The sequence below is a fragment of the Gymnoscopelus braueri genome, assembly GCF_963280865.1.
Source record: "Gymnoscopelus braueri genome assembly, chromosome: 5".
In the NCBI taxonomy this organism is placed as follows: domain Eukaryota; kingdom Metazoa; phylum Chordata; class Actinopteri; order Myctophiformes; family Myctophidae; genus Gymnoscopelus; species Gymnoscopelus braueri.
In genome coordinates, this window is record NC_137606.1 from 13,454,754 (window position 1) to 13,475,075 (window position 20,322).

Consider the following 20,322-nt stretch of genomic DNA (forward strand, 5'->3'; position numbering starts at 1 on the left):
TCCTCAATGGTGTTCTCTAACTCTTTTCTCTTTAGAGACGTATGCCCCCTCCCTCCTTCCCACCCTCCCACCCTCCCTCCCTCTCTCTCTCTCTCTCTCCTCTCTCTCTCTCTCTCTCCTCTCTCTCTCTCTTCCCCCCCCTGCTCTCTCTCTCTCTCTCTCTCTCTCTCTCTCTCTCTCTCTCTCTCTCATCTCTCTCTCTTCTCTCTCTCTCCTCTCTCTCTCTCTCTCTCTCTCTCTCCCCCTCTGCTCCCTGAGTTCTGTTACACTGCTGGTATTGTGAGCTTTGTTCCAATGTGCTCATTCCATATGTGTGTCACATCTCTGTTCCCCTCCTCCTCCTCCTCATCCTCCTCCCTGTGACTTGCACTCCCCTTCCCCTCCTTTCCTTTCTCTCCCTCTCTCTCGCTGCTGTCTCTCCCTTCTCTCCTGTTCCTCACCATTCCTCAGATCCTCACGCACATACATTATGCACTCTGACTTTTTCTCTCTCTCTCTCTCTCTCTCTCTCTCTCTCTCTCTCTCTCTCTCTCTCTCTCTCTCTCTCTCTCTCTCTCCCCCTCTCTCCCCCTCTCTCTCTCTCAGTGTTATAGGCAGCAGGTTGGTTCTGTATAGTCAAAGCCAGCATCAATGCAGGTCCAACTGTAAAGGACAATATTCACCAGCCAGCGCAGTACCAGACTGTCTGTCTGTCTTCTCTTGCTACAAGCAGCATCCATTGTCCTTAACCCTTTCAGACATCCGTGTGTCATTTTTGGGCGGTGTAGCCGCCCCTATAAGTGGGGTTGGGACACCTCATTAGTACACCCTTCGCTGTACAGTGATTGGCTCATAATTAGTACACACCTAGCATTAGTACACCCCTAGCTGTACTGTGATTGGCTGACTCTATTGGCTGACTCTATTCAGCACTGTGATTGGCTAGCGAGACACATGATGAAATTAATGACCCTATAAATAGGACTATGCACTTTGAAGTGAGCTTCCACCACTGTGATGACCACTGTGATGACCACACCGCCCACTTCACACTGGGTGTGATTTTTTATTTCTTTGGGCTATTCAAAAATAGCAGATCTACAAGCTCACCGAGTGCCGCGCTATGAGCTTGTAGATCTGCTATTTTTAGAAAAATCATGAAATGTGTGCAAATATTTGTTTTTAGGTTTTTTTTAAGCGGACATTATTAACTAAAATCTTTGCTTCTGGGGGGTCCCTGGAACTAAATATTTTACAAATGTTCGCTTTAAAAAACGTATATTCCAAGATTTGCACACATTTTCACGATTTAAAAAAAATAGCAGATCTACAAGGGTTGTAAGCAGCTTGTAGATCTGCTATTTTTGAATAACCAAATAAATCTAAAAAATGACACTCAGATGCGTTCCCGGTCTTAATGGGTTAACACTTCACCTCTCCCTGAGCTCTCTCTCTCTCTCTCTCTCTCTCTGCCAGCCAAGAAACCTTTCCCTTACTCGTACGTTTCTTTCTCCCAGCAGGACAATCCTTGTTATTTTCTCTCACGCTGAACCTCTCTTCCGATCACTCATGCCCTGTATGCCCAGGAGTGCTCACTCTTCTTCATCCCCCTCTCTTTCTCTCTCTCTTTTCCATCACTCTGCCCCTCATCCTACCCTCCTCTGCAGGGAGAGACAGTTGGGACGAATCTGGCAGCTGCTCAGAAATTCTCCCCCCCCCCCCCTGTCTGTCTTTCTCTCTCTCTCTCTCTCTCTCTCTCTCTCTCTCTCTCTGCTCCGGTCTGATTCATTGGCCGGGTATCGCTCCCTCTCATCTACCTTATTGTGATCTGTCCTCTCCTGCTGTGATAGTCTGACACACTCTGCTGGGTGTCAGCATGCCTTGCAGTGTGTGTGTGTGTGTGTGTGTGTGGTGGTTTTGAAAAGTATTGGGGTTAGCTCACCATGTATGCGTCTTGAGATGTGAATCCATTATCCAATATTATTTCATTCACTCCGCATCTCCTCTGAATTTCTTATCCATTCCCCATCTTGTTGATATTCTTTTGGCTTTTCTCTCTGTGTCTCTTGTCTCTCTCTCTCCTCTCTTCTCTCTCTCTCTCTCTCTGTCTCTCTGTCTCTCTGTCTCTGTCTCTGTCTCTGTCTCTGTCTCCTCTCTCTCTCTCTCTCTGTCTCTCTCGTTAATTCTCATCTACCTGGCCCCTCTCCTTCTAGCCTGAAGCCAGAAGTGACTCTGGTCAATACACGTGAGCACTAATGATTATAATTGTCTGTGCTCTGTTTGGTGTCCGTCTTGTTTTCATTTGATCCGCGCGCGCGCGCGCACACACTCTCTCTCTCTCACACACACACACACACACACACACACACACACACACACACACACACACACACACACACACACACACACACTCACACTCAGACAGAGACACACGCACACACACACCCACACAAGCAACGACTGCTCCTTGTTTTCAGCTGTGCAGGCTCACAAATGAGCCTGAACCGCATGTATTTGCGAGGGTATATGAGTGCAGTGCATGTGCATGCATGTGTGAGTTCACTTGTATGTGCACTTGATTGCTATTGTGTGGCAATCATTTCCCACTTGGCCCTGCTCTCATTGGCGTTCTCCCTGCCTGCCTCACCCCATGGTGAGTAGGGGCGGTCTGAAGGCTCTGGCTGAATCAATAGGAGGTTTTGAACAGGAGGCAGCTCACGTTTCCCCTCCGGCTGTGCTCTTTACACAACAACTGTGTGAACTGGAGCAGTGCTAGCATGTTGAACAATCAGGCTTATTTACACCGTAAAATGTGTTAATTTAACCACATGAACCCTAGCCTCCCTATTCGGCGGGCGAAAATTTGTTAAAAGCAGCCTAACTACATGCTCACAAACGCGTCACGTTGAACTTGTAGATCGGCTGTAAGAGATTTGGTGGAGAGGGAAAAATATGCCCTGGGGGACCCCAGTCAACTAAGTATATCGGGTTTTAACTCTGAGACTGTACAAATGTAACCAAATGGACCTGTATGTTCTCAGATGGATAATGTTTGTGTTTTTTTTTGCATTTGCATCAGATAACCATTTCAACACGAAACCTGATTCAGCTTCGAAGGTTAAATAAAAACTACACTATACTATCAACTCTAGGGGTCAGTCATAATATGGTATGCACAAAACATTGATGGAATATAACTGATTCATTTGGTTTTATTATTGCACTCACTTATTTATTTAATCAATGATATCAAAGTGTGAGTGGAATAATTCACTCTTTTGGCCAGCCATAATAATAGCAGGCTGCAATGTGTGCTAATTTTACAATTTGGCTAAAGCTTCTGCTGTCATGAGAAGCAAATGTATTTTGGAAATGTAATAAGAGATGCTGGCTTTGTTTACTGGTTCACTTGGCTCCCAGTTGAGCAGGAACTATACAAAGTGAGCAGTGGGACTCCTCTCCTGCCACTAAATATTTCATAAGTTGTACAGTAGGACATACCAGAGGTGCCTGTCTGCCTGCTAAGCGTGTCATAGACTCACCAATGTAGTTTGGCTGAATGGAAAATAGCTATAAGAACCGTCTTGAAATCAATCTGGCACGCGTGGCGTAAGGCTGCAGTGAAATATTAACGCGGGTTAGCAGAGGGGCAGGTGAGCTTAGGGATGGAAACTGAGCCAGTGTGGAACAGGCAGGGGTGGAGGAGGAATTGTGTGTTGGTTGGACGGGGGGAAAAGGAGCCACGCTGAGGCATTAGCATGCTAATGGGAGAAAGGGCCAGAGAAGGGACATGGACGTGTTTCTTTCGGTGAGGGAGAGGATACGGTCAGGTTACAGTAGAAAAAGGACTAGTGTGCTTGCTTGGACAGATGGAAATCTGAGTTGAGATGCTTGCAAGTAGCATTGATGCAGGTTTTTATATTGAAAGTATTTAGATAAACGTGCTTGCTGGATAGAATGCCTTTAATGCAAGTAATTAAACTGATATTTTTGGCATTGTAAAATGTGGTGACTTTGCAGAGTTCAACTGAAGAAGTACAGTAGTGAGGTAATGCACTAGTTTGGTTATTCAGTGGTTTTGCATAGATAATGCCTTGTGACTCTCCATCGTAATTCTTGCCAGAAATGCTGTCCGTAGTTGAATCTGGTTTTCTTGCTAACCTATTTCTCATTAAAAAAGTGCCCTCAAAACTTCAGAAAAAACACCGTATCTTCCACAGCTACCTTGCAGTTTGTGTCACATCTTCTTGGCGATAAAACACTTCCTTCCAGTGTATTATTCATTATGGAGACTGCTATTGCAAGACATTATGGGAGATGGGATTGGGAGAACAACCGAATATGCAATACAAGATGATAAAAAAAGGCTTTGTCAGGAGAACTGGGATAGGTTTGATAAGGGGGAAGTGAAACTAGGAAAGCATAGTTTTTTATGGCTGATGTACTGGTTTCATTCAGGTGGTACTGCTGGTGTGCCAGCATGGAAAGCTCCTGTATTATAGAGGCACACAAATACACCTACAGTATATGAAACACACCCACAATTAACATTATTTCCTTCATCTTTGGGCGACCACAGAAGAGAAAACGAAGGCAGGACGAGGTTGATCAGATAATGTAGTCAGTTCTGTTAATAAATGTCAAATACTCTTCTCAAGCAATTAACCCCAATGAAAGGAAAAATAAACATTATTAGAACTCAATTTTGCACAGATTTTGTTTTTTATATTTAAGATATTTCCATTAATTATTCAAACAGTTAGTGAGACCCCTAAAACCCACTTTATTTTGCCCCTAGATTCTGTTCATATCATAGTAATTGGGGGAGAAGTAATGCGCTGGTTTAAGTCCCAGATGTGAACCATTAACCCATACAGTATTTTCCAGTCTGGAAATGGTTCATATTTTGACACTTTATACTAAATGGATTTGGTCTTATGTAATTAACCCAGAGCCAAACGTAGTACTTATTTTGTGAGTCCAGAAGAGAGAAATGATCTTATAATGGTTGGCATTACATTAGCCCTGCTGTAGCACTAGTGGAGGAGGTGTCAGGGAGAGATTGAGACTGCAGGCCAGTGTGGAGGGAAGGACTGTAAACTGGAGCAATGAGGAGATTAGCAGCTGCTCCCCTGAGTCCCCACCTAGACAAGCAGACTGTGATGGAGAACACAGGTGAGGCACAGACACTGAGCCATTGTGTGTGTGTGTGTGTGTGTGTGTGTGTGTAAGGAGACTGTCTGAGATTTTTGGTGACTCAATAGTGAAGGTATCAGGTTTGCTTCTTTCTGTGTGTGTGTTTTGCAAAGCTCTTTTTATTCAGAATGTCAGTCCCACCTCCCCCTCATTCTCTCACACACACACACACACACACACACACACACACACACACACACACACACACACACACACCAACCATCAGGGCTGTGTTCTCTTTCCCACCATGCCTAAGGGCCAGATAATATTAGCCAGAAGGATTAGTCGGTGGTATATGAGTGGCAGTCATTTGCTGTTCATCTCTGTAATCAAACACACACCTACTGTAGTACTGCTGTTGTGTACACAGATGCTTCGCTGACAGTGTTTGTATTGATTTGAATTATAACGCCAGTCTGCCACAGGTTATGAGGCTATGGACCACTTGTCAGCTCTTATGCCAATTTTCAGACAAATGCTATTCAAGTGACAAAACAAATACTCATTATTTGACATTGGTAGATGTATTATTATTATTTTTTGCTTTGTTTTTTTGTTTGTAACTGGAGTTACGAAATTGATATAATAGATTTTTGGTAATTGAATTTTAGCTGCAGTCCAGGCGGTGCTGGATCACAAAAACAACTGTCCAAGGACTTGGTCAGGTACAATGCCTTGACAAAGACCTTGGATAAGTCGAAACGTTCTACTACTCGGTTTAATAAAGTCATATAGGCTACTTTCAAGACTGTGTGGATTATTTTCTCTTTCTTCTAATTGGATTTTTGCCCCATGGCCATTTTTATTGCTGATTAGTGGATAAACAGGAGTTGACAGGCATAGGAACAACTATAGTGCTACTATAAAATGTATGTCAATAACAATGATAAACTATGGAACATTTTATACTCGACATGGATCGATCTAACAACCTGTAACAAGATGAATAAATGCAACAACAGCCAGTTAGGCTAGTCTATTTCCTACAGCAATGCGTTGTTTGAGCTCCCAATGGTGAAGAAATTGGATGTGGATTATGTAAATGAGTGGAATGGAACCAAAGGGGCACAAAAGCTATGGTGAATGTGAACTCGCGTCATCCTCCAAAGCTTAGGAAGCTGTTGACAAAAAAGATAACTTGACGCCGTCAATTATATAGAAGTGTGTTTTGGATATCTAAAAGGGGTGAAGCGCAGATGCCAACCAAAACGGGGAACACAAATGTTCCATCTTGTGAAAATGTACCATCCTAGACCTAGACCACATCGAGAGCATGAAAATGCGGGCCCAAGTTAACATTGCCCAACATCCTAGTGGTTCTTCTGCTCTTGGCAGCATCAGTGAGGCTGTGCCAGAACAACGATCAATCACGTTGTCTTTCGAGGCCATTGCCCCATATGAAAAGCAATCAAAAAAGGAGGGAAGATATAATCTCACTTTATAGTGCGAGACATGATGCCCCTGAGCAGTGTGGAGAAAGTTGGCTGCGAAGCTCCAGGCAGAAAATAGTTTTCCAGCACTGCACTGCCTCATCTTCACATCCAGATCTACTGCACCAGGGGGATGCAGAGTCGATGCTCCAGCTACGTCAGCCAAAATACAGAAGAACACAGCTTTTTTAAGAAGCCCTAGTTGCTACTTCTTGTATGTTGAAGCTGAATTGAACAGCCACCAGCTATCTCCTGATGCAGGCAGCAAGACCAAACCGCTGACAGGCTGGGACATCCACTCAACAACACATCCATAGTCTCAATTTAACTCGGAGAGTAAGAGTGTACAGATGTAACCAATTGGACCCACAGGGTCCACTTGGTCACATTTGTATACCGAGTTAAATTAACATAGACGATTTTAATGTGAATATACCCCAGAGTGAACCTCCTGGCAAGGTAGTACCTGTGTGTTCTTGCCATCAGCTCACCCTCAGAGCGTGATTTTAGCACTGGTGGCAACATTGTGTCCTGCCAGAGGGCAGCTTTAAAGCCAAACACTGTAGACAGACTAGTCTTGTTGGCGAGACTGTGCCAGAGCCTTTGTGATCCTCTTGTTTACTTTTTGTGGATTAGTTATATCTGTACAAATATTTGAGATGTTAGCTGCCCTGCCAAAGGTATTTGCTGTGATTTGTATTTAAATTATTTTGATAAGTTACAAGGTACGCTGGCTTTTATTGTTTTGTTAAGGCAGATAAAGCTTCCAAAGTAAAGTTTGCAAAGTTAAAGTTTGCAAAGCGAGAGAGAGTTTATCTCTCTCTCGCTCTCTCGCTCTCTCTCTCCCTCTCCCCCCATCCCTCCACTCCACCTCATGCAGTGTTCCGGAAAGGGAAGGTCAAGGCTGTATTTATCACAGGGGGAAAGGAGGAACAATCTCATTGTATATGATGGGAACAGGTTTTAGGCAGTGCTGTAGCCCTGGATGGGACACCCTAGGCACCTCACATAATATCCTACTGAGCTGTGTGTCTGAACAGCCACAAGACTTATTTTCATTTTTCCCTTCACATCTCTTGCATGTCTTTATGTCTGTATTACAGTCTGCGTGGGTAGTCTGTGGCTATTTTTAGTGTGCCTGGTGCTTACCTCCCTCTATGCATTATTATGCTACCTCTCTGTGCCTGTCATCTCCGCTATATATCCTCCCTCGCACGGTGCGTCTGTTTGTTGCGTTGTCAGCATGTCAGCTATAACTAAGGCAGCATAAAAAGACACACCTTGGGGGGACAACACATTACACGACGAGGCCGAAAAATGACAAAAAAACACAATCACTTGGAAGTTCACTTGATTTTGTGAGCCGAGGTGTGTCAGAGTACATATGCACTGCATGCAGTGTACCGTGTGATGTACAGTATATTAGATACTGTGCAACGTAGCCCCCCACCCCCACCACTGACTGCCCAGCAGTGTGTCCCAGGGTGTGGACGTGTGTGGCTGGTGTTTGCCAAAGACAAATCAAGGAGAATTAGCCTGTAATGGGAAGCTAATGAGAGAGTATTTAGCGCTGACAGTAAGTGGGGTTTCTCGGCAGAGAATGATAGTGTTTTTCTGTGTCGTCGTCCCTTGCGGTGTGTGTGTGTGTGTGTGTCTGTGTGTATACGTGTTTGTCAGACTCTAAATGCATGCAGAGGCGTGTGGGGTTTCTTCTTATAGAAACAACATGGTAATTATGGACTTATGAACAGACATACAGGAATTTCAACTATCCCAATGCTCACACCATCTCCTCAACCCCATACCCCATCCCTGACCACATGCTTACACACATGTGTGTGTGTGTGCGTGCGTGTGTGTGTCTGTGTGTGTGTGATGCAGAGTGTTTACTCAGATCTGAATCAAAGAGCAATGCCCATTGCCTCCTACGACTCATTATATACAGTGTACTGTACAGTATGTCTTCAACATGCTCCACAACACTATAGCCAATCCCAATATAGATGAACCTGCAAATCTACTTGTTATGCGTTGTAGACTCCACTTGCAATGACTGAATTGTCATTGCAAGTGAATGTGCTCAGATCCATTTCACTGTGGGAAAGTTAACAGAATAGAATTGTGTCAAGTGTCTTTGATTGAATATTTTATTAGGCAAAAATGTAAAACAGCACAGTTACATTTAAAATACTTTGTCATTATCTTGAATACTGAATGGGATAACATTATTCATACTGCCATATATTACTAGTCTCCCAATCAGTGTAAGATGTGTTGAAAATGTAGTATTGTAAAATGACAACTGCCAAATGTCTACAAGTAATCTGCGTTGTCTATATATCGAGTCTTACTGTTCTTATTTTTGTGCATTGCATTATTTTTCAATAAAAGCACAGCTTGACATTGATAATCCCACTTATACAGTTTGGTACCCAGGAGGGAGATGAGTCTAGTTCAATTGGATCGTTGGCCTGGGTGTTGTAGGGAGTAAGTTGTCATGTTTATTCATGTTTTTAGGCTATACGCTCCTTGAATAGAGTATTTTGTATTGACACTATCTTAGTCAACCTTGGACTCAGCAAAATGCTGAGGGTTCATTAACATTAAGCATTTTGCAGAATACCAACTTGTGTTTTGTCTTCCCTCAAAAGGTTGAAAATTGTATTGAAATTCATATTATTTTAAGGACAGCTTGTAGCTAATGTTAGAAATAACCTTTAATACAGTACAATTTTGCACTTTGCAATTTATGCACATTAAATTAGAACTGCCATGACTCTATGAGACCTCACCCGTGACGTTATCTGAAAATAATGCACACCCTCGGGTTAATCGGAATTGAGTATTCTCCATGGCTATTGTAAAACAGGAGTTAGATCAGCAGATTAGGCCAGCCGGATCTTTCCCCGGCTCACTGTGCAGATGAGAGCCAGGTATACTGTGAAGTGCGGTGACGTAGGCAAAATGTAGCGTAGCGTAGCGTAGCATGTTTCCACATAAGGACTGGTCCGACTGGAGGCACAAAGCAACTTTAGTAGTTCCTCTGTTAAGGAATACACACACACACACACACACACACACACACACACACACACACACACACACACACACACACACACACACACACACACACACACTCACGTAAGTTTAGATGGCATACACATGCGCACCCACATAAATTGCTACAGGGCTTGACTTAACAGTCCGTGTCTGGTGGCGAGTGTTGGGTCTCTGGTAATTTGTCCTTGTGAACGCCATTGTCAATGATCTGGACAGAGTTCTGTTATCTGATGGTGTGAGCCTGTCTTTCTTTGCATGGCAGGTAGTTGAGTGTGTGCGATAGGCTCAGACACCCTCGACCTCGCGGCCGCCACAGCTTTAGAACGCCATTAGAGGCTTGCTCCTGAACGGCCGCGCTGGTCGATTTGGGGATTAGCAGAGGGAAAGAACATGATTTGGTGTGCTCAGAGGGAAAAAAAAGAAAGTGTGTGTGCGTGTGTACGCACGCATGCTCCTGTGCATATGGCTGGGGATTGTCAAACATAGCTGTGCTGAGTTAGGCCAAATATGTGTTTAGGGGAGTTCCAAAATCAGATGCCTTATGGGCACTGTGGGATTCCAACACGACAGAAAATAGCACAGTATGTTAAAGTTTGCCTGACTCTATTATTGTAACTACTGTTGGTGCCACAGGCTGTTAGATTATAATGAGGATTTCCATATAGACAAGCTGCTCATTCCAGCAGTCGTGAAATCATATTCAGCAATACTGATTATTAGCTAGACTGTAGGCCTTTCCCAGAATATATGCATTAAATATGGATGTATTTAAGCTTTGTATGGCACGGGAGTGCAACCCATTAGTGTTGATTTTGACAGCATTTTGATTCAGTTTTAGTCAGTCTTTTGAATCAAATTCCATTTAGTTTTAGTCATATTTTAGTAATCTGAAATGTTTTACTGTTAGTCTAGTTTTAGTCGACTAAAATGTAGTTGGCGGTGCCTTGATGGCGTTGTCATGGCTGATTTTACACTTGCATGCTGAAAATAGCTGATCTACAAGCTCACAACGCGTCGCACAGTTGTGAGCTTGTAGATCTGCTATTTTCAGAGCGCAACACCCGAGCACAGCTAAGCATAAAATGACTCGTCTTTTAGTTCTACTGGATCTCTTCTCCACTGGTCCCTCACTAACATTTTAGTCTAGTTTTTATTTGTTGACGAAATTGTCAATATATTTAGTCTCAGTTTTAGTTTTTATAACATTTTTCGTCATAGTTTTAGTCGACGAAATCAACACTGGTGCAAGCCGTAGCATATGTTTTCCACAGATTCTCTTCAGAGTGATTTTGAATAGCATGTTGTTTATGGGCCAGCATGGGCCCCGGAAGCAGCAGCTGAATCGGTCACACACCATGAGTCGGGAAGCACTGAGTGTGTGGCGCAGTGCAGTCAACAACACAAGTCCTTGCACGGCAATAAGGAGTGTCTCTGTTCGTTACACTATTTTCCCGTTCTCGCCAAAGTCTTCTCTCTCCTTTTTCTGTTTTCTGATCCCTTTGTTCCGTGTTTCTTTTTTGTTTGTTTGTTTTTTGTTGTTGTCTGCTATAGCTTTTTGTCGTCGTGTTGTTTCTCAGCAAATGTGATCTGTGTGGCGCCACAATGCAGTCAATCACACACTATTTTTATATCTGTGGCTGTGCTCTCTTTTTCAGTCTATTTCTGACTATAAAAGACACCAGACAACTTCGGACAACTTTTGAAAAAGCAGCAAATTGGCGTTGAAGCACTCTCATGTCTACACCGCACGGAAAACCTTTTGGAACAGTTGTTTTTTTACGGTTAGATTTCAGGCATTTAATTGATGCATCCATCCAGAGTGACTTGGAGTGAGCGTGCTGGATAGGGGTGCAGTGCCTTGCTCAAGGAAACATTTGACCAGACACATTGACAGTTGATAGGTATACATTAGCTGTTACGTAGATTGCTCCCAAGACAGTTCCCTTCGTATAGGGCAGTTGGTCTGTCTCGCCAAAGCACCAAACCTGCCACCCACAGTGTGTGTGTGCAAACATTCCTCCACTCACACTGACAGGCCAGGCAGTTAGCTATTCAGCATATGATGTCCGAGGATCGTTACTGTGACCACTGCTAGAATATTAATCCAGCAACTCCTGCTCCCTTGGCAATTTGTCCATTCAAGCATATTCCTCTGCCGTACTTAATCCTTGAGGTTTTCAAAAGGGAAGATGTGCTGACCCAATAAAGTGCTGATGCGACTGTTCTCAGGCACATTTTCAAGGAGGAAAGAGTCGTTTTGTTTACACCTCAAAGTTTCTGTACAACACCCCCCCGCCCCCGAGTGAAAAGTTGACGATGTGATGACAGTTTAAGGTCAGCTGAAAATAGCACGTTGTCTTTGGCAGCTCAGTTTGGTGGATTCCAGCCTTTGTTCCGCAGATGCTTGATGAATCTTATTTAAATCGAGGCTTAGATGGCGGTTTGCATTGTTTCAGCTGAGGTGGTTTTGGCCATGGTTGAAAAGCTAAATGTTTCTTTTTTTCTTTTTTCTTTTTTAGGTCAGAAGTTTGTGTAAAAGACAAGAGGGGAGTTTGTGTGCTTACAAAATGTATTTGTGCATGTGTGTGCGTATAAGAGAGTGTGTGTGTGTCAGTGCGAGGCGGTCTTGTTTCACCACTGTATTATTAGCTGTGCTCTCGGACATGGTCTACTTTTCCTGTCCCCTCTCTCCCCATCCACTGTGGTGGAAAGCGCCGAGTCATCAGAACACAGACCGCCGTGGCGCTCCTATCACCACAACATGCCATTTACCGGATCAGGGTTTCTACCAGTGCCCGGATTGGCACATATTTGTGGCTGCTTACTTTGGACTAGCATATTTTTTTCTACTGAAAGAGAGAACAAAATCTGAGCACAACAGCAATTTGACTCCCAGTTTTAAAACCATAGCTGGTATGCCTCTGGAGATACAGCGTGCTTTTTTCAGACGCTGCATTGCAATTCTCTTGTATTTCAGGAAGAGGGTTATGATAGGGTCATTGTGAGGCAGCCCTGTCATTCTGTCCTCTGTGAGGCTAGTTGTATGTTTTCTTTGGTGTGTGTTTCGGTGATGCTACACTCCTCCTGCTAGCCGTGCAATTATTTTGTTCCTTCCCAAACCACTTCTGGTTTTTCTGAAACTTGCAATTGACTGTCAGTGTCCATATAGTCCACACACAGATGATGTCACCCCTCCTGACGGTTGCCAGGTTACTGTGCATTGCCCCCCAAGTCCCGCCACGTCCCACCTCCAATTAATCTTTGCGATCCGATGGATAATTGGTAACCTGTCAGGCCCCAGAGGGCACAGGTCAAGTCACGCATACATGCTGTGCCTTTTGATGCTGTAAATCCCTCCCATTGCTGCCCTGTTACTAATGTATCCCCCTCTCTCTCCTTCCCTCTCTCCTCCTCATTTTTTTCCCCTCTTGCTCCTTTTCCCCCCATCTCTCTTTGCTGCAGGATGGAAGAGTGATAATGGGATGGCTGTGAATATGGGCCAGTGGGCAGGCATGTGTGCCCTTCTCCTCCGCCTGGCCCTGCTGCTGCTGCCGCTGCTGCTCTTCCAGCCACCCCCCTGCCACTGCCAGGACCCCCAGGGTCTCCCCCAGGATGGACCTCACTTTGGCTTCACGCTGCCCGTCTACCGCGCCAGCGTCTACGAGAACTCTGCGGCACGCACCTACACCAACAGTAAAGTTAAAATGGGCATCCACCTGGCCGTGCGCTCCTGGGATATCCGCTACAGGATCACGTCGGGGGACGACGAGGGCTTCTTCAAGGCAGAGGAGTACGTGCTGGGCGACTTCTGCTTCCTGCGCATTAGGACTAAAGGCGGCAACGCGGCCATCTTGAACCGGGAGATTCAGGATAATTACGTGTTGACCGTGAAGGCCTCTGTCAAGGGCGAGGCCCTGTTGGAGACTTGGGCCAAAGTCAGCATCCAAGTGCTGGACATGAATGACCTCCGACCGTTGTTCTCGCCCACCACTTACTCCGTCACCATAGCGGAGAGCACCCCCCTCAGGACTAGCATAGCACAAGTTACCGCCACGGACGCCGACATCGGCTCGAATGGCGAATTTTATTATTTCTTCAAGGACAAAATGGAGATGTTTGCGGTGCACCCGACCAGCGGCGTGGTTTCCCTCAGCGGGAGGCTCAACATCGATGAGCAGAACCGATTTGACCTAGAAATCCAGGCGGTGGACCGCGGGATGAAGCTGTACGGCAACAATGGGGTCAGCAGCACGGCCAAGCTCTTTGTCCACGTGGAACGTCTTAATGAGCATGTCCCAGTCATGAGCGTGGTCACACACATCCCCTCATGGCTGGATAAAGACCCTGTGTATGCGGTGATCACGGTAGAGGACCTCGATGAGGGCTTGAATGGAGAAACTGACTCTGTGGCGATTGTGGCCGGAGACCCCTCAGGCCAATTTATTCTAGAGAGATCTGAGGGAGATGAGTTTGCGATAAAGGCTTCGGAGTCTGTGGACTGGGAGAATTACCCTCATGGCTATAATCTCACCCTCCAGGCTAAAGACAGGGGCACCCCTCAGAAGTTCTCTGCTGTCAAGGTCATCCGCCTAATGGTGAAGAAACCGCAGACAGTTGAAGTGAAGTTTGAGCAGGAGCTGTATGAAATTAGTTTGAATGAAATCTCACCCCCGGGCACAATTGTAGCAGCTGTTAAAATCAGTCCAGAGCCCGATGACGCGGAATACATCCTTACTCCCTCCACAGATTCTGTCTACTTCCAGATGAACACTTTAACCGGCGTGATCTCCACCGCCCGATGGTTCACCCTGGTCAACCAGGATGCCTTTAATCTAGAGGTAATGGAAGTAGATAGTGAGCTTAGGGTAAGAGTCCTGGTCGTGATCGACGATGCCAATGACAACACCCCAACATTCACTCAGTCATCCTATGAGGTTTTTGTCAATGAGAGCGTGCCAGTCGGAACCAACGTGCTGGCAGTTTCTGCGGTGGATGATGACACAGGAGAAAACGGATACATAACTTACAGCATTTCCAGCCTTCAGCCCCTACCCTTTCAAATCAATCAGTTCTCTGGCATCATCAGCACCACTAAAGAATTGGACTTTGAGTCCTCATCAGAGAGCTATATGTTTGTGGTCAGGGCATCTGATTGGGGTTCCCCTTACAGGAGAGAGAGCGAAGTCAACGTAACAATCCACCTGGAGAATATGAACGACAACCAGCCCTTGTTTGAGAAAATAGCATGCCAAGGGGTGGTCTCCAGGGACTTCCCAGTTGACGATGTGATCACCACAATGTCCGCCATTGACATAGATGAGCTAGAGCTTGTGAAGTACAAGATTATTTCAGGGAACGATTGGGGTTTCTTTGAACTCAACCCTGATTCAGGGGTGCTTACATTGAAACAATCCCTTGCCACCGCCAGTCCAAAGAATGGGGTTTTTAGTCTTAAAATAACTGCCACTGATGGTGAAAACTTTTCCGATCCAATGTTTGTCAACATCTCCATAGTGCATGGGAAATCTCCCCCCAAAACTTTCAATTGCAAGGAGACCAGGGTAGCTCAAAAGTTAGCTGAAAAGTTACTGAAGAAGTCCAAAGCTAGCACTAAGCCCAAAATTGAGGAAGGCTTCATAGACCTTTTCTCTGTCAATCGACAAACCCCTCAATTTGACAAAGCATTCCCAACAGATATAGCAGTGCGTGAAGACTTAAAAGTCGGCTCCAGCGTCTTCGAGGTCAATGCCTATGATGGCGACACAGGCTTCAATGGTCAGATTCTCTACTCTATTTCAGATGGAAACACAGACAACTGCTTTAATATTAACATGGATACTGGCCTCATAAGCGTGTTTCTGCCTATGGACAGAGAAAAGAGAGATAGGTATCTCCTTAACCTAACTGTCTATGATCTTGGCCTCCCACAGAAAACAACCTGGCGTCTGCTTACTATCTACATAGAAGATGCCAATGACAATGCACCCCAGTTTTTACAAGACAGCGGCTACAGAGCGGTTATCCCTGAAAACACTGCCATAGGGACAGATGTCATCCAAGTAGAGGCCACTGACAAAGATCTCGGGCTCAACGGGGAGATTGTTTACTCTGTTTTGACCAGTACCACCCAATTTGGTATCAATAGCACCAACGGGATTGTTTATGTCGCTGGTCAGCTGGACAGGGAGTTTGTGTCCACTTTCAATCTTAAGATCGAGGCTCGAGACAAGGCAGAGAAAGGGAACCAGAGATTCTCTGTCACCTCATTGAAGATCATGCTGGAGGATGTCAATGATTGCCCCCCAGCATTCATCCCCGCTGTCTATAATGCCAGGGCACTAGAAGACCTCCCAGTTGGAACTGTCGTGGCCTGGCTGGAGACCCAGGACCCCGACCTGGGACAGGGAGGCCAGGTCCGCTACTCTTTAGCCAATGACTACAACGGGAGATTTGAGGTGGACAAGGCGAGCGGCGCCATACGGCTGCTCAGAGAGCTGGACTACGAGACCCAGCAGTCGTATAACCTCACTGTGAGGGCCAAGGACAAGGGCAGGCCCGTCTCTCTTCTATCGGTCACCTTTGTGGAGCTGGAGGTGGTGGACGTGAACGAGAACCTCTACTCCCCCTATTTCTCCCACTTCGCCATGACGGGATCCGTGAAAGAGAACGCGCGAATTGGAACAACCGTCCTCCACGTAAATGCCCGAGACGACGATGATGGCAGAGACGGGGAAATCCAGTACTCCATCCGCGACGGCAGCGGGCTGGGGCGATTTGCCATCGACGAAGAGACAGGTAAGCACCCATTTCCTCCTTTTTTAAAACAAAACACAGAAATCTGAAAAAATAACATAAAAACATCCGGTTATGTCGATCATTTGAATTAGTCCTGTTATATTCCTAGTGGGAATGACAGACACTTTTACAATTTGACGTTAAACAGATTAGAGGCTGGCGTTGTTCGATTTAGTGTGCTGCTGGATGTTCATCCTCTTAGGCAGGCTAACTCTGCCTGAGCTCTGTGTTCGTATATTTAATGGTGCTGGACCTTGTAAGTCTTGTCTCAACTGCATGGGAGAGAGTGAGCCGTGCTCCGCAGGGCCTGTCCAGGCCCTGACAAAGAATGTAATTGTGGAGCAGGGCGCTGTGTTTCGGGGCTAGGGTGTTTCTTAAGAAGGTTTAGAGGCATGATTTATAAGCTTAGCTCCAGTCTGGAAGATTGCCTCGCTTGCCGGATTGAATTACCCTGCCGATCACTTTATTTACATTTAGTGCAGTTGTCATGCCATTTCTGCCTGACACACACCTTGGCTGCCTCTCTACCCCTTTTTCGCCCCCCACGTCCCTGTGGGTCTGTAGGCTGACAGTGGCCTTGAATGTTTTGACAGGCCTTTTGTGGCAATGTGCTTCAAGGTATTCTTGGATATTTCCTGATTTCTACTTATTTAAAGGGCTCGGGCTGTGAGGTCCAGTCAGTACAGCCAGGCATTTTAAGAGCGGGACGGACGGACTTCATTTTCTTTTGAAGAACGAGAGAGCAGATTGCTATTGCAGAAGAGTGAAAAAGGATAATTATTTTGACCGTGGCATTTTTGGGTAATCTACACCATACTTCCCCCATAACCACACAACCAAATTATTAACCCCATTTTTCAAAACAATAAATGTTTGGGGAATTAATGAAATGCCCCATATAGGGATGCCAGGGTTAAAGTGGTTAAATAAATAACTGCATTCCTCGTGAGATTTATAGAGATTTGCAGGATCCGCTTGGAATAGCGGAGTTCAGGGTTTTTGAGGACAGCAAAGGACAAAGGACAGAGCCGATTTGAAGGGGCTTCTGGACAAGCCCTCATCTCTGATGGGGATTGTAAATTATCTTGACACTTTCCAATTGCCAGCAAACCATGTTCTCCACAGGAGAGATTCCTCCTCCAAGTCTGGGAACGTCTCATGGAATGAGAATGAGACAGCAGTGAGAACACACCACTACATGCTCTTTTGTTTCTGAGCTAAAGGGGAAATGGGAGAATCGGATTGCTATTCCTTGAGTCTCAGCTGTGAATGATCTTTATAAGTTATAAGTTTTGTTCTTTATAAGTTATCTTTTATTTTAGCTTTTATAAAAAAAAAAAAATACAATTACATTTATTTTTGAAACTATCTGTCAGTTTCAATAAAAAATATAGATTATATAAACTAAATAGGTAAAAACACGAATCGGCCTGTTATAGCGCCACCATAAAGAAGATTTGAAAAATGTAGGATGGCATTTCTTTCTTGGCCTAGTGGCAATGTGTGTGCAAAGTTTCACAGCATTCGCACACTTTGTTCATGATTTGAGGCATTTAGTTCAAAATGGACCACTCCTGCTAACTTTGGAAGCCAATCTTAGCCAATCAGGATGGAATATGAAAAATCTGACGGATTAGTTTGGTTTAATGACTATAGAGATACTGTGTACCGATTTGTGTGATGTTTGGACAAAATCTGTAGGAGTGTCTCCTGGTGGCGCTATAACAGATCTGAAAAAATCCGGGCAGAGGTTCTGCTCTGGCATCCAGGGAGTGTGCGTGCACAATTTCGCTGCGATCGGGCCAACCGTGCCGAAGATTAGCTGGTCACAGACGGATGGACACACAGACACACACACACACACGGAGGGACGGATATGGTGCAAAACATAGTCTCCGCCATGCCAAGAGTAGGCTAGTGGTCTCTCTCCTCTCCTCTGGGGAAACGCTCATTAAAGAACCAGTGCTCTTATCACTATTGTGTCAAAAGGTTCGTGTTAAGCTGATAATAAATGCCAAAGTGTGCACCTGAAGTCTTTTTTGACATTTGAATTGAAAATATTAGGCTACAACTTACAAGGCTACAAGTTAAGTTTACACTAATGATGGCCACAGGCTGAAATGTTTGAACTCTATGCAGGCTCTGCAACTCTGCAAAAGATGATTTAAATTCCTTTTGGCTTTCTTTAGTCATCTTTTGAGTGTGAAACTTTAAATTGTTTGCACTCTTAGAAGTGCCCTGACTTCCTGAGATTGATTCTCATGAAATCGTGTTTGAAATGAGCTTTTTCACAGGGTGCAGAGAGAGGAAGATGACATTTTACTGCAGGGCTCTACTCAAGCATGCCAAGGTACCAAAGAGGCAAAAACCCACTCACTCTCTCAACTATTTTAATCGCGTATAGTGTCATACTGCTCTCTGCAAACTGAACTGTCCGGCGAAGAGACAGATTAATAACTCATTTGGGTGAAAACGAAGTCCTATAATTGAAGTATGTTTACCCAATTAAATGAATATAAATACTAGGAAATTGCTCACTTATTGATATTGCAGGGGTTGAGAGAACACAGTGTTCTCGGCTCATTGCTATTTTTCAAGGCTATTTTCTCTTAAATTGTTCATGGGGCAAGGAGGTCAGTTCTCATTTCTGGTGGACAGCTGAACATTGCATTATTACATTTGATCTAAGCTATAACCTCTCAAATGCCATTTCCGACTCCACGCCCTCGGCTGTTATCAATTTCAAAGAGTGGAATTGTATTGTGTTCATTCTCTCTGTAGTGTTGTGGGTTGTGTGTGTGTGAAGTGGAGATGATCCGGCTAAGCCCCAAGCTTTTTCATTTCATTTACACAGCTGTTGGGATGTAATTTTGTGCATTCGGTGCCAGTGTAGCACGTCGTGACATTTGGGCTGGTTAAAAAATATCCCCCCCCCCCCCATTGCCAGAAGACATAACGAGACATCTTTTGTTTAGTCTCCGGCTTGAAAAGAAGCCATGGATCAGGGTTAGAGGTCATCCGGGGGTCAATACAACTCTCAGCGGTCAGGTGAAGAGTTCATCTGCTCCCTCTCTGTAGAACTGTGAAAACCATGTCTTGTTGTTGTTTTAACGCCCACACACCTTTTTTACAGCATGGCGTCTATAAGGGGCAAGCGCTCTACAGATTTTGTCAAACATCATGCAAATCGGTACACATTATCTTTATAGTCATGTGATCAACATGGATCTATCCGATTTTTCATAATCCATCCTGATTGGCTAATATTGGCGTCTAAAGTTTGCAGGAGTGGCTTGTTTTGAACAAAATGCCTCAAATCATAAACGCAGCATCCGATTTCTGTGGAATTTTGCAAGCACATTCCCACTAGGCCCAGGAAGATATGCCACCCTTTTCACATTGGCCTGTTTTAGTGCCACCAGCAGGTCAATTTTTGGAACAAAATGCCTCAAATCATGAACGCAGCGTCCGCTTGCCGTGTAAGGCCTAGGAAGAAATGGCACCCTTTTCACATTGGCTTATTATAGCGCCACCAGGAGGCCACAATAACCTACCTGACCTGGCGGAGCGCTTTTCCCTAGTTAAAATTCAATCATAGAAGGTTAAAAGCAGGGTTTGAAAATGTCAAGCACAAAAGGCTATTGCTGACAGTATATACACAACAATTTAACACTAAAAGGCCTTCCTAAATAAATAATAATAATAAATTAATAATAAAAGAGTTAAAGTTCTGCGGTGCTCTTAAATCGATAGGAAGGTTGTTCCCCCATGGTACTGGGGACCTGGAGGATGAAGCTGTTTGCAGATCTGGTGCGGGTGGAGGTTTGTGGAGTATATAGGCTCAATTCGTTTTTGTAGGTAG

General features: G+C 44.8%; 1 protein-coding gene across 2 annotated transcripts in view; it reads left to right on the forward strand.

Annotated features, from left to right (window-relative positions):
* Positions 1-20,322, forward strand: part of fat3a (FAT atypical cadherin 3a) — a 220,568-nt gene that overhangs the window by 51,244 nt on the left and 149,002 nt on the right. For both annotated transcript variants that reach the window (XM_080428619.1, XM_080428620.1), the window contains exon 2: positions 13,128-16,460. In XM_080428619.1, the coding sequence (XP_080284745.1) occupies positions 13,148-16,460 (3,313 nt within the window). In that variant the 5' untranslated portion in view covers positions 13,128-13,147. The remainder of the gene's footprint in view (positions 1-13,127; positions 16,461-20,322) is intronic.